This window comes from Zeus faber (assembly GCF_960531495.2).
Source record: "Zeus faber genome assembly, chromosome: 22".
NCBI lineage: Eukaryota > Metazoa > Chordata > Actinopteri > Zeiformes > Zeidae > Zeus > Zeus faber.
This window is the reverse complement of record NC_137209.1, coordinates 5,896,789-5,909,588: the sequence shown is the minus strand read 5'-3', so window position 1 is coordinate 5,909,588 and position 12,800 is coordinate 5,896,789. Positions and strand designations below refer to the sequence as shown.

The window sequence follows — 12,800 nt, the reverse complement described above, 5'->3', positions numbered from 1 at the left end:
CGCGCGTCCACTTCTTATATGTTGGTAAAAAAAAAAAAAAAAAACAACAAAAATGATTTCTTTCTTTCTGTTAAATATCGATTTTTAAAACACGACACCGGATACAGAGGGAGACGTTCGGGTGTTCGTTGGACACTTGACGCTCATGAAACGAGACGACGGGGGCAGCCTCTCCGGCCCCCCCCCGCGGCGCGCTGGGGTCGGGGGGAAGCGGAGGTTCCCCCTCCGGAGCCACAAGAGGGCGCAGTGGTCCGCACGGAGGAGCGGGGGGCCGCCCGTTCCGCCTCTGGGGGGGATTCGGGCGCTGCGACGGCAACGCAGGGACGCACAAAATCCCGTTATGCAGATATATCGGCTGAAGGTACCAGGGGGGGGGAGCCCAGTATGGGCAGAGTGGCAGGCACAGATAGTCTATCCTTGTAGGATAATAATATAAGATATCATTCATTCATCTTCAAGTTAAAAATTGAACAGAATTTGTCTTTATTATGGTTTTTTTTTTTAGGTTTTTTTTTAAATGGTCTTCGCTAGAGACAAGTTCATTAGGGTCAAAATGAAACACGGCGTATTCCTGTTGTTCTTTTTATTGAAGAGGATTCAAAATTGTTTTATTGAGGGATAATTATAAATTAACTTTCTGCGATGGGAATCCACAACACAAATATGTCACGCCTCATCTCCTCAAATAAATAATAAATCATTATCCATTATATATATGTGTGTGTGTGTGTGTGTGTGTGTGTATATATATATATATATATATGTGTGTGTGTGTGTGTGTGTATATATATATATGTGTGTGTGTGTGTGTATATATATATATGTGTGTGTGTGTGTGTGTGTGTGTGTGTGTGTATATATATATATGTATATAAATTAAAACATATATATATGTGTGTATATATATATGTGCATTACATTTCACTGCATATATGTATGAAAGTATGTATATGTATGTGACAAATAAAAAATCTTGAATCTTGAATCTATATATGTATATATAAATGAAAACTATTATATATATATATATATATATATATATTGTCCGTATTTAGACCGTTAAGTTATCAATTGGTTTCCAGGCTTCATTTTTGTAAACATTTGTATTTATTTGTTTATTAATTCTAATCATTAATATTCCCCTCATGTTTTTAATTTCTATATTCTGTATATATATTTATATCCCTTGAGAGTGTCAACCTTTTCTTTTTGAGGGGTCCCTTCCTGGTCTGTCCCACCGTGTATAACAATGCACCGACCGAAGCAGATCGAGGGGATTGCGATCACCGGCCTCCCGCCAAGTCTTCGTCCGCACAAAACGGTGATTAACGGCCGTTAAATTCGCGACGGAAGCACGAAACCAATTAAGCACGACCACGCCCACCCCCACCCCCACCCCCACCCCCACCAGCCCCACCCGCCCGCCCGCCCGCCCGCCGCTCCGTCTCCACGGCAACGCTAGAAAGCAGAAGTTGGCCGCCCAGCTGATCACACCCCCGGTGAAGCGCGGCGAAGGCAGAGCGGCGCCGCGTCGGAGGAAAGGGGAGAGGGCGATCCACCTCCGAGGCATCTGATGTTAGCTTGAGGTGGGGACAGGACACCATGACGACACGGTCTGAATGACAACATTTTGTTGTTGCCGCTGCTGTTGCTGTTCACGACACATAACCATCCAGCTGCTGCCAGGTTTGGAAAAGGTAAGACAACCCCCCCCCCCCATGCTTGTATTAGCACGTGGTTCCTGGATCCCGGGTTTATTTAGGGCGACTTCTTCCACGTCCCAGATCCACATGGGCGAATTTCAGTAAATTGTAGTATTTAAATGAGACTGCAGCCGTTATATCAGTTGGATAACTATGATGTCAGACTGTATTTGTGATGCCCACCCCACGGTGGGCCTTCTGAGCCGCAGGCGTGCAGTGATATCTCTTCGCCAGGACGTCGTCGCTGTTTTGTAACACTTGAACTTGAAGGAGCCTCGGTCTGGTGGTAAATTGTTGGCTGTCTTTCCCGTCTTTCTCAATCAATTCGCCCGATAGCATCGAAACTTGAGCCGTCACAGCTGGCTCCTCCGGCACGGAGCCGGTCGAGGGGAACAGTGTTTCGGACGCAGGCAGGGTCTGGTGCGCCGGGACACGGTTCTCTCCTTTCCCGTGTCTCATGCGGAGGCAAACGATCGGAAACGGTGTCGTCGGCGGAACGTTTAACGTTTAGCGTCATCTCCCGCAGCGGCGAATTCGAAAATCACTTCGCGTTTCAAACAAGTTGATCTTGGACGTAGAGTAATAGATAATGGTAATGAAATACCACACACACAATGTAAAGGCTTTGCCAATGGATGGTGGGTGATCGTCTTCCATAGCAATAATGGATGTCCAGCAGCATATATATATATATATATATATATATATATATATATATATATATATATATATATATATATAGTGTACATATGTACTACATATATACTATGTATAGCTGTATGTACTACATATATACCTAATATAGCTGTAAGTACTACATATATACTTAATATAGTTGTATATACTACATATATACTATATATAGATGTATGTAGTAGATATTTACTATATATAGCTGTATGTACTACATATATACTTTATATAGCTGTATGTACTACATATACACTATATATAGCTGTATGTACTACATATACACTATATATAGCTGTATGTACTACATATATACTGTATGTAGTACCTCGGCTCTTATCAACCAGGCAGCACACTCAGCTGCCTGCTTACACCCTGATCCCTCCTTGGCGTCGAGGATTCCTTCCTGCCCAGGATGTAACCTTGAGTAGATCAGGAGGCCTCGTTATTATCAGCGGCGGTGTGGACCTTGCTCTCTCCCTCTCTGCTTCTAAGAGCCTCGCCTCTCAGTGTCACACGCCGTTGATCACGTGCAGACCCCACTCCACCCCCCACCCCCTCGCTCCACCGTGAGGTCCCTTTGCCACCACCAGATCCCTCCGCGGAGTCTCCGTACCTGTCAGCCCCCCTCCCCCTCTCGCTGGCTGTGCCTCTATCTCTACGTCCCCCGTCTGACACCATCCCTCTATCTTCGGATCAATCGCTGTATCTGTTCACGCCACTGTTTGTCCGGTCCCCTTCCTCGGCCTTTATTCAAAGTACTGAGGCGATCCACTTTGCGAGGGTCCGGTTTACCGCTTCGAAAACCGACGCCACACTATCCACCTGTTGACGTCGGTTTATCCGCGTTAATTCCGGTGTCAAGCCAAATCCGGTACGAAACGCTATCCGTTATTCAGCTTTATGCACGGCCCGGGGAATGAATTTTGGAAAACGTGACCGCGCACGATGCCGACGCCTAATAAACTCCACGCCCGCGTGACTGACACTATTAAACAACGGCCGCCGTCGCCCAACGCTGGCGACCCTGCGTTTTTAGGCATGCGGCGTATTTGCTCCTCTGCCTCGCTGTGTAAATATGTACAACCTTAAAAGGCCGTTTGCCGCACTACCTAATGGCTCCCAAATGACTTTAAAATCCAGCGGTGCAGCGCGGTGGCCGTCGGTCTGCGTGTATGGATGTTTTTTCCGTACCTGCTTTATCTGCTGAGGGTGTTTGTTTTCACATTAGGATCCCTGACCTGCAGATGTCACCCGCGTTTTCACTCGGACTCACATAAATGGCGACATCGATTGTTGATAAGAACTCCGACGTTGCTACAGACGAATGTGTCTCTGCGGTAACCGCCACGCTCATGGAACCTTCTGCCTTGCCTCCGCAGATGTTACCGGGAGGTCTATAGCAGGAAAAACATTGTCGTCCTATCCAACCCCCGTGGCCCCCCTTTCGCGGTCCTCCAAGCAAGGACCCCTTGAAAAAAACCCCGGTTCCTCCCTAGACTACGCCGCCTGGCCAATGGCGTCCTACGTGCCGGCTCCCACGGGAGAGGGGGCCAACGGCGACCCCGCCCCCCCGGCCGCGGCGCGCAGCTCGGAGGAGTCCATGAAGCTGAAGAAGGAGATCTCCCTGCTGAACGGCGTCTGCCTGATCGTGGGCAACATGATCGGCTCGGGCATCTTCGTCTCGCCCAAGGGCGTGCTCATCCACAGCGCCTCCTACGGCCTGTCGCTGGTGGTGTGGACCATCGGCGGCATCTTCTCGGTGTTCGGCGCCCTGTGCTACGCCGAGCTCGGCACCACCATCACCAAGTCGGGCGCCTCCTACGCCTACATCCTGGAGGCTTTCGGCGGCTTCATGGCCTTCATCCGGCTGTGGACGTCGCTGCTGATCATCGAGCCCACCAGCCAGGCCGTCATCGCCATCACCTTCTCCAACTACATGGTGCAGCCCATCTTCCCCACCTGCGTGGCCCCCTACCTGGCCAACCGGATGCTGGCGGCAACCTGTATATGTAAGTCACCATGACCTGTGTGTGTGTGTGTGCGCTTGCGTGCGTGTGTGTGTGTGTGTGTGTGAGCATTCTAGTTCAATTTTTTTTCTGCTGATGAGACAGATACTTTATTCAACTGCTGTGTCAGCACCAGCTTGCATACAAAAAATAAGCAATACAAATAAAGCATAGGAATAAAAGGAGAAAATGGCAAAATATGAACAAAGAGATAGTCAATAGGCTGTGAGAGTGTTTCGGGAAGAAAAAGCCACGGGTGAAATACAGGGTTTGAGTCGGTGAGTCATCGGGGTCGTGATGGGAGAGGCGCACGTGAGCCTCGGCGTCTGACTCCACAGAGACCGGAACCCAAGTGACGGAGTGACTCAGGGGCCGGCATCAGCACGCCAGAGGCCGCAAAAATGACTCTCGACGCCGATCGAAACGAGAACCCAGAGAAGTCTCTTGGGGTTTTGTTTTTTTTGTTTGTTTGTTTTTTTCTCCCGGCCTCGCTTGCTGAGGGTAAGCGAGAACCGAACGCCGTCTCGGGATTGGCCGCAAGCTCACGAGCCGAATTCATCCCGAGTCCCGCCCCCCCTCGACGAGGCTGGGAGGCCGGGGCAACCGAAAGAAAAATCCAAGCACTGAACGTTTGTTAGGGGAACGAGCACACGGAGGACGGGCTGTATCTCAAAGAAACTCCCGTATAGTCTCTGGCATTTCAGGTGCACACACACACACACACACACACACACACACACACACACACACACACACACACACACACACACACACACACACACACACACACACCCAGATAAGCTGCGCCTTGACTGAGCTGATAGCCATGAGCTAAAGTCCTTGGTGCAGTAAAGACTCTGACCTTTCAGATTTTACACCCTACTGACAGCTACAGACCCCCCGGCGCTCTCACCCAAACTAACCCAAACTCAACAGACCATCATCTCACAAATATTTTTCTCACCCCTCGCCCCACGCTGGGGCGATGGCCTCTGCGGTGCACTGGTGTTATTGTCCATATCACACACACACACACACACACACACACACACACACACACACACACACTGGGAAGCATTCCTCCCTATCCACCTCACATCTGGACCTGGTGTTCGGAAACCTGCGGCCTGGGCGTTGAGGCGGCCGGCATCTCCCCTAAATCTGATCTCACGCACTCCCACCCTTCTAGGCTTCCACTGTCAACACGCTGCGCCTGTACTTCTGTGTGGCGAGGGGCTGGCCCGCCGTCCTCGGGGGGGGGGGGGGGGGGCGAGCGATCTGTTGTGTTTGAACTGACTACCTGCGGTGAGAAGACGCGCTACGACCCCCCCCCCCCCCCGACCTGTCAACGTGGGAGAGTAGCGATAATGGAGTGGTCGGCGGTGGGCCTTTTTACCTCCTTCTCTGTCCGGCTAAGGTCTGTTGCTTATTGCTTCAGGGTAATCAAGGAGGCCGCTGGTGGAGCAGCGGAACGCACCCAGAGGCTGTAAAAAAGATAAAAATGTGTCAACTCAGCATTGCCACGCGGTGACAAATTGAGTCGGTAGCCGCCCCGCCACAGAGATGGAAACACACGATTGCTGAGTTTGTCCTCGGTATCTCCGGTGAAGTTGATATGATAGCCCTGGGCAAAGGCAATAACGATCTCGGTGAATGCACACAGATTGGGGAGGCCGTGTGTCCGCGCTATCTCCGGGTTTACAACCTTGTGAGGGAACGATGGCTGATAAGGGGTTCGCGAGGTGGATGGTTAGAGCTGGCTGTAAAAGTCGGCCGGGCTGGTAATCAGATGGTAAACAGTATGTTCCTGTGGCGCTTATTTATAATTTCTGTTGTATGCTTCTGTAATCTGATGGCGTCCACCGGAGGCAGGGCCCCATTTTGCAAGGAAAGCTCTTCTCAAGGGGCAAGATCTACAGACAGATACGAACATAATCTGACCGGCGTCTCCTGGTAACGTCAACAAACCACGCACAAGCTCCGATCACACGGCCAGCGGCGTGCTCCACTCGTGAGACACCCGATGTGGTGAAGAGTGTGTGAAAAAAAAGACTCTTTGGTCAACTGCTACCTGTGTGTGTGTGTGTGTGTGTGTGTGTGTGTGCACGTGCGTGTGTGTGTGTGTGTGTGTGTGTGTGTGTGTGTGTGTGTGCGCCTGTAAGCTTTTATGTTCACTCAGCTGTTTCCCCGTCTGAAAAACAGGCCACTTTGCTTGAGTCAGCAGCGCCGTTTCCTTAAACCAGAGCGACACACGCATACCAGGAAAATGCCACCGCTGGCGTTCTTGACTTACTTATTTATTTATCTATTTATCTATTTATGTATCTATTTTATTTATTTATTTATTTATTAAGTCCGTCAAAGTCCCCGCTGGATTTTGCGTGCGCGCAGGAAGTGAACCCCAAAGCGCATGTGTTATCTCTGAGACGCCTGCGTGTCTTTGTGCTCAGGTTTGCTGACCTTTGTCAACTGTGCCTACGTGAAGTGGGGCACCCGCGTGCAGGACTTCTTCACCTACGCCAAGGTCATCGCCCTCATCGCCGTCATCATCACCGGCCTGGTGAAGATCGGACAAGGTTCTGACGCCATCGCTTTTTCCTTTCCCGACCCTGAAGCATGTTCCATATTACTGTGATCCTGCGTTGGGCGATCGGGTCCTTGGCAGCGTTGTGTTGTTAACACATTATGGCTCCAAGTCAGGTCTCACGACGTTAAATATCGAGGGATCTAAAATTGCTCCTTTATTGACTTGCTCTTTGCTTCCCAGGCCACACTCAGAACTTCGAGGGCCTGTTTGAGGGCTCCTCCAGGGACCCCGGCGGCATCGCCCTGGCGTTGTACTCCGCCCTGTTCTCTTATTCCGGCTGGGACACCCTCAACTTTGTCACGGAGGAGATCAAGAACCCCGAGAGGTAAGGACGACGCGGGGAGGTTAGACGGTCGATAGTCAATTGTCAAATTTATTAGTCCCCTTTCCAAGTGATAGTTCAGTGTCGTAGGGAATCCAGTTCTACAGCGAGTAGACGGTGTCATCGTTGTGTCGTTGTTATCCGTGGTATTGACTTCACCCCCTTTCCTTAAGCTGTTGTATCACTCAGTCAGAGGGGCGGGGGAACAGGCGAGTTGAAGGATTCGGCGGGGGGGGGGTGAGGGGGGAACCCCAATGATAAAAGAAAAATGCCAAGACTCACGTCTCGGTGATTTCATCAAGCCTCGTCGCACTTTTCCGTCTTTCCGAATCGCCCGCTGATTAGAGACGGTGTGTCCAGAAACGGTGGAGAGGAAGGCCGACAGTCTGTCATTATCAATCACCAATATGGATAGAAATGATTATTATTATTATAATAAATGACAGATGAAACGATATAAGTACTTAACACACTGACGGGAATCTCTCCGAGAACTCTTGATGGCTCAAAGAAAGTTTGTGTGTGTGTGTGCGTGCGTGTGTGTGGGGGTGTGTGTGTGTGTGTGTGTTCATGGGGAAGTGCTTGTGTATTTGTGTATTTGAGCCTCTTGCTTTGATTCGCACCGCCAAAAGCTAGTCAAATGAAGTAAGGCCAGACATGTGATTGGATCACACGCCGCTCCCTGAGTTCTCAGGCAGATTAGGTGACAAACAACGCCCCCTGCCCTCCTCCGCTCTGCCCCCGACCCCTCCATCAAATCTCTACCCCACCCTAACCTTAAGAGGTCAGCTCCAGCCACTCTCAAGGAACATTCAAACTGAAGGTCCCCCCCCCCCCCCCCCCATCTCTCTCTCTCTTTCCCTCGGTTTTGTCTCCTCCCGCTGGTCGTTTCTGGGAACTTCAGGAACCTGCCGCTCGCCATCGCCATCTCCATGCCCGTAGTGACTGTGATCTACATCCTGACCAATGTGGCCTATTACACCGTCCTCCCCATCAATGCCATCCTGGACAGCGATGCCGTCGCCGTGGTTAGTCACGCCTTTTTTCTCCACCTTCTCTTCATGCACGCCGCACTCTCTGCCCGGAATAGTTGTATGAGCAGTTTGAAATGAGCCAACTTGGTTTGAGTCAATGTTTTTAAATCCTTAATGAAGGACTTTGAGACAGTGTCCTTAGATGCCACTGTATTTAATTTGCTCAATTACAATCACTTTGGAAGCTATCTAGACACCCACATAGAGCCATATGATAAGTTTCTGGCCTAAATAGTTGACCTTCCTAACCAGTGGCATGCATAGAGCATTTCAGGGGCAGGGGTGAAAATCAGAAGAAGGGCGCTATTCGCTGAGGGAAGGGGGAGGTCCGGAGGGGGAGCTGAAGAAATTGTGATCACTATTAACACCTGAAACGCCATTTCCTGCAGTCCAGAGCTCCCAGGAGTTCCCTCCTAGAATGCACTTTACACCATTTTCTCTGCCACGGGGGCATTAGGGGGGTGGTCAGCATCAATCTCAGAGAAGGCGGACCCCCTCAGCGGGGCTCTGTGGCGTGACGGGGTTCGGACGCTGCCTTATAGTACTGTCACAAGTTCCAGTCTTTTTTTTTTGTTTGTTTTGTTTTGTTTTGTTTTGCCGGCACGCCATTGCTCCCGAAATGAAGTGATCACGGGAGACGATCTCGCCTGCTGGGGCTTGCTGGCTCAGCGAGATAAGCCGCTGTAGGAGTTGCTTGAGGGTTTGAAGCCCAGGGAGGGTTTTATTTATTTATTTTGAAAGCCGGCAACACAGGTGCGCCTTTAAAAAAAAAAACGCCCGGAGACCACGCCCAAGCGGGAATATGACCGGGTGGGTTAAATGGGTTAAAATGCCGACTGCTGGTGCTCCCGTCGCAGGTTCAAGGCCCCGCTTTTCCATCCAAGATCTGTTCCTTTACTCAGATGATTGGTGGAGACGAACAGGCGTCTGAAGGCGCCGTGTCTGAAGCGGGCTCGGTCGTTGGGCGGGAACTTCTGAGTTGAGGCGGTGCTCCGAGCGCAGGAGGCTTTCGGTTTAAACGCCACTGAGGCGTCCGCGTGGTTGAGGTTCACAAGCAAATGTTTTTGAAACGCTGATTATAATCTTTCCGTCCTTTGGGCTTGCAGGGTTTGAATGGTGGTTTAACATCAAACCTGCAGCAGATCACCAAATGTTTTATTGATTGCAGGATCTTATATCCGAACACATACTGTTAAAAAATAAGATAGTTATGAATTTAAAAAATATATGCATCTTTTGTACAGTAAGTCGTCAGTCATGTTTTTTCATAACAGTCTGTCACATGAAAGTGAAACTAGAATACTATTAATATTGTTAATATACAGTGTATAGTTCAAACTTTTTCAAATGAAAACATCAGAAACATAAGCAAGTTTAAATATAAATATTGAAAATAAATCATTTGAGATCATGTATGGCACATTTGGGTTAAGGAGGAAACATTTCAACCAGTTTTTGGCGGATTTTTAACACAATACAAGCTCATTTGCCCCTCGCTTTCCCGTGGGCGATCGACAGACAGAGATATAGAAAGAGAGAGCGAAAAGAGACACTTCTGTCAACGAAGACTCCACCGGTGGTTGCCAGGTCTGTGTGCAAAAACCCGCATAATTCCTCCAAAAAGTTTGTCTCTTTTTCTCTCTCTTTCTATGTCTGTCTATGTCGATCGCCCACGGGGAAGCAAGGGACAACAAAGCTTGCAGTGTGTTAAAAATAAGCCCAAAACTGGTTGATATGTTTCCCCCTTAACCCAAATGTGCCATGCATGACCTCAAAATATTTATTTTCAATATTGATATTTAAACTTGCTTATGTTTGTGATGTTTTGATCAAAACAAGTTTGAATGAGACAGTGTATATTAATAACATTAATAATATTCTAGTTTACCTTTTATGTGGGTGACAGACTCTTATGAAAAGAGCTGTGCGACGACTCGGTGTAAAAAGTTTCTGGTTCATCCTCAGACGACGCCGGTTCCTCTCTCTCTATGTCACATGATCTCAAATGTTTGTTTTTCAATATTTATATTTGAACTTGCTCACGTTTCTGATGTTTCGATTTAAGTAAGGGGGGAGAAAGATGCGTTCGGAGAAGTATGCAGCGCCACATGCGCCCGACACATGCAACCTTTATTTATTTTTTAATTTTTTTCTCCTTCCTCTTGTCCGCTCGCCCAGACGTTTGCGGACCAGGTGTTTGGCGTGATGAACTGGACCATCCCTCTCGCCGTGGCCCTGTCGTGCTTCGGAGGCCTGAACGCCTCCATCCTGGCCTCATCCAGGTGAGTGACGACCGCCGACCATCGTCCGTGACGTTTCTTCCGTTAAAGGATGGCGAGAAGTTTTTTTGTTTTTTTGGGTTTTTTTCCTCTCCGTTTTGCGTGTGTCTTCATCCCATTCCATGTGTTTGTGTCTCGAAAAAAAAAAAAAAAAAAAAAGGCTGTTCTTCGTGGGCTCCAGGGAAGGCCACCTGCCGGACTACCTGTGCATGATCCACGTGCATCGCTACACCCCTGTCCCTGCTCTGCTCTTCAACGTCAGTCACCTTCATAGTACCGTGTGTGTGTGTGTGTGTGTGTGTGTGTGTGTGTGTGTGTGTGTGTGTGTGTGTGTGTATGTGTGTGTGTGTGTGTGTGTGTGTGTGTGCGCGCGCGCGCCCACTGCATAACGAACTGACATTCTCTCAAAGTGCTTTCATGGTGCTGCTGGGTCCAAAAAAAAAGCGGAAGGTGATAAGAAGCCAGACCCTGGTTCGCGGGGTCTTGCATTAACCATTTCCGTCTCTCGCAGGGCGTCATGGCGTTGATCTACCTCTGCGTGGAGGACATCTTCAGACTCATCAATTACTACAGCTTCAGCTACTGGTTCTTTGTGGGCCTGTCCATCCTGGGGCAGCTCTACCTGCGCTGGAAGAAACCCGACATGAAGAGGCCGCTCAAGGTAGCGCAAACTCCGTTGCACCGGCCCATTAGCGGTCTCCTCATTCCGCCGTAGAGATTTTGGAAAAACAACGCGCCGTTCCCGTTTCCCCTCCAGGTCTTTGCGGCGCCCACTTAAAAGTTGGGAGGCGTTTCGCTCGTGCACCAAGTCGCCGTCGCGCGTCATTTCGGCGTGGATGTCTGTTCTGACCCCCCCCCCCCTTCTCTCTCCCTCCCCAGCTCAGTTTGTTCTTCCCCATCGTCTTCTGCTTCCTCACCGTCTTCCTGGTGGTGGTGCCGCTCTACAGCGACACCGTCAACTCGCTGATCGGCATCGGCATCGCCCTGTCGGGGGTGCCCGTGTACTTCCTCTGCTGCTACACCCCCGCCCACAAGAGGCCAATGTGGCTGCGGAGAGCCATCGGTAAGAAATTTAAACGGGGCACCAACGGGATTCATGTACGGCTGATCTTTTTTTTTTTTTTTCCCCTCAATTCTGACGCCAGACACATTCGGTCCAGCGGGATGAGATAAAGATCATGTGCACATGATTACGTGAACGCCTCCAATGGCCGATCCCTGAAGTTTCAGCGATGCTAGATAACGACCAAGCAGGCTGAATGACTCCTCTCACCTTTCTCCTCCCTGTAGCCCGGTTTGGCATGCTGATCCAGAAGGTTTGCTTCTCCGTTTTGACCGAAATGGACACCGACAAGGTGGAGTAGAGGCTTCCCCCGGACTCTCCCAAAGACTGCAAACTCACAAAAGGGCTCCTGACCAGAAGTCATCTTGACCAGTCCCTCAACCCCACCCCCACCCAACCAGGGGCCTTGACCGTCCACGGAGCGGGCCTGAGCTCCACCAAAAAGCGCCAGGACGAACGGATGGATCGATCCGGCCTCCTTCCTCTCAATCAACCGTCTCTTTGGTGATACTGCACGCCTGATGCGCGGCAGGACTTGGAATAACTAAGAAAGCAGCAGCCAGAATGACAGCTGACTGTGACTTAAAAGAGGACATTTTATACACTATTTAAGAAACTTTTTTTTTTTTTTTTTTTGCAACTTTGTCTGGATCGGTTTTAAATTTGTATTTCCAAATCACATATTCAAAAGGGCCAGCGTATGGGATTACGATCCAATCTAATATTGGACAGAATTAATTGAGGGTCAAATCATTTGGTTGAATTTTTTTGGAACATCTTTGAAACAGAAAGCACTGTTGGCCACAGAAAGAAATGTCCTCTGCATCCAAATGAAAAGCAAGACAGTTGGTAGCTTCCCCCCCCCCATACGTACTCATCTGGAAATCTTGTGTTGTAATGTATCTCCGTTGTTCAGGGCTAATCTTAGAGAATTCCTATCAAAATCCTTTTGACTGATCGATTAACCCAAGTATTCCTAAACAGTTAAACACAGACTTTTAAAACGTATGGAAGGACTCCTGTCCACAAAAAGTGTTATGACTGAGACTTGTATGTATTTATAATAAAATTACCAGTGAATAATATAATGGACTTTTGATGAAACTCACAATA

The 12,800-nt window shown here is 49.2% G+C and overlaps 1 protein-coding gene across 1 annotated transcript; it reads left to right on the top strand.

The window, feature by feature from the left end:
- The first annotated feature begins 1,541 nt into the window (after window positions 1–1,541).
- slc7a7 (solute carrier family 7 member 7) lies at window positions 1,542–12,718 on the top strand. Its single transcript, XM_080022968.1, has 10 exons — window positions 1,542–1,697; window positions 3,776–4,405; window positions 6,853–6,978; window positions 7,170–7,314; window positions 8,216–8,339; window positions 10,524–10,627; window positions 10,785–10,881; window positions 11,136–11,285; window positions 11,504–11,687; window positions 11,915–12,718. Exons 2-10 carry the CDS (start codon window positions 3,910–3,912, stop codon window positions 11,986–11,988), a joined length of 1,500 nt encoding a protein of 499 aa, XP_079879094.1. The 5' UTR covers window positions 1,542–1,697; window positions 3,776–3,909; the 3' UTR covers window positions 11,989–12,718.
- The last annotated feature ends 82 nt before the right edge of the window (window positions 12,719–12,800 follow it).

Coding starts and splice junctions, on each gene's coding strand:
- slc7a7 (XM_080022968.1), top strand. CDS start 3,910: ATGGCGTCCTACGTGCCGGCTCCCACGGGAGAGGGGGCCAACGGCGAC. Junction 8,340..10,523: donor ACAGCGATGCCGTCGCCGTG/GTTAGTCACGCC, acceptor CCGCTCGCCCAG/ACGTTTGCGGACCAGGTGTT. Junction 11,688..11,914: donor GTGGCTGCGGAGAGCCATCG/GTAAGAAATTTA, acceptor TCCTCCCTGTAG/CCCGGTTTGGCATGCTGATC.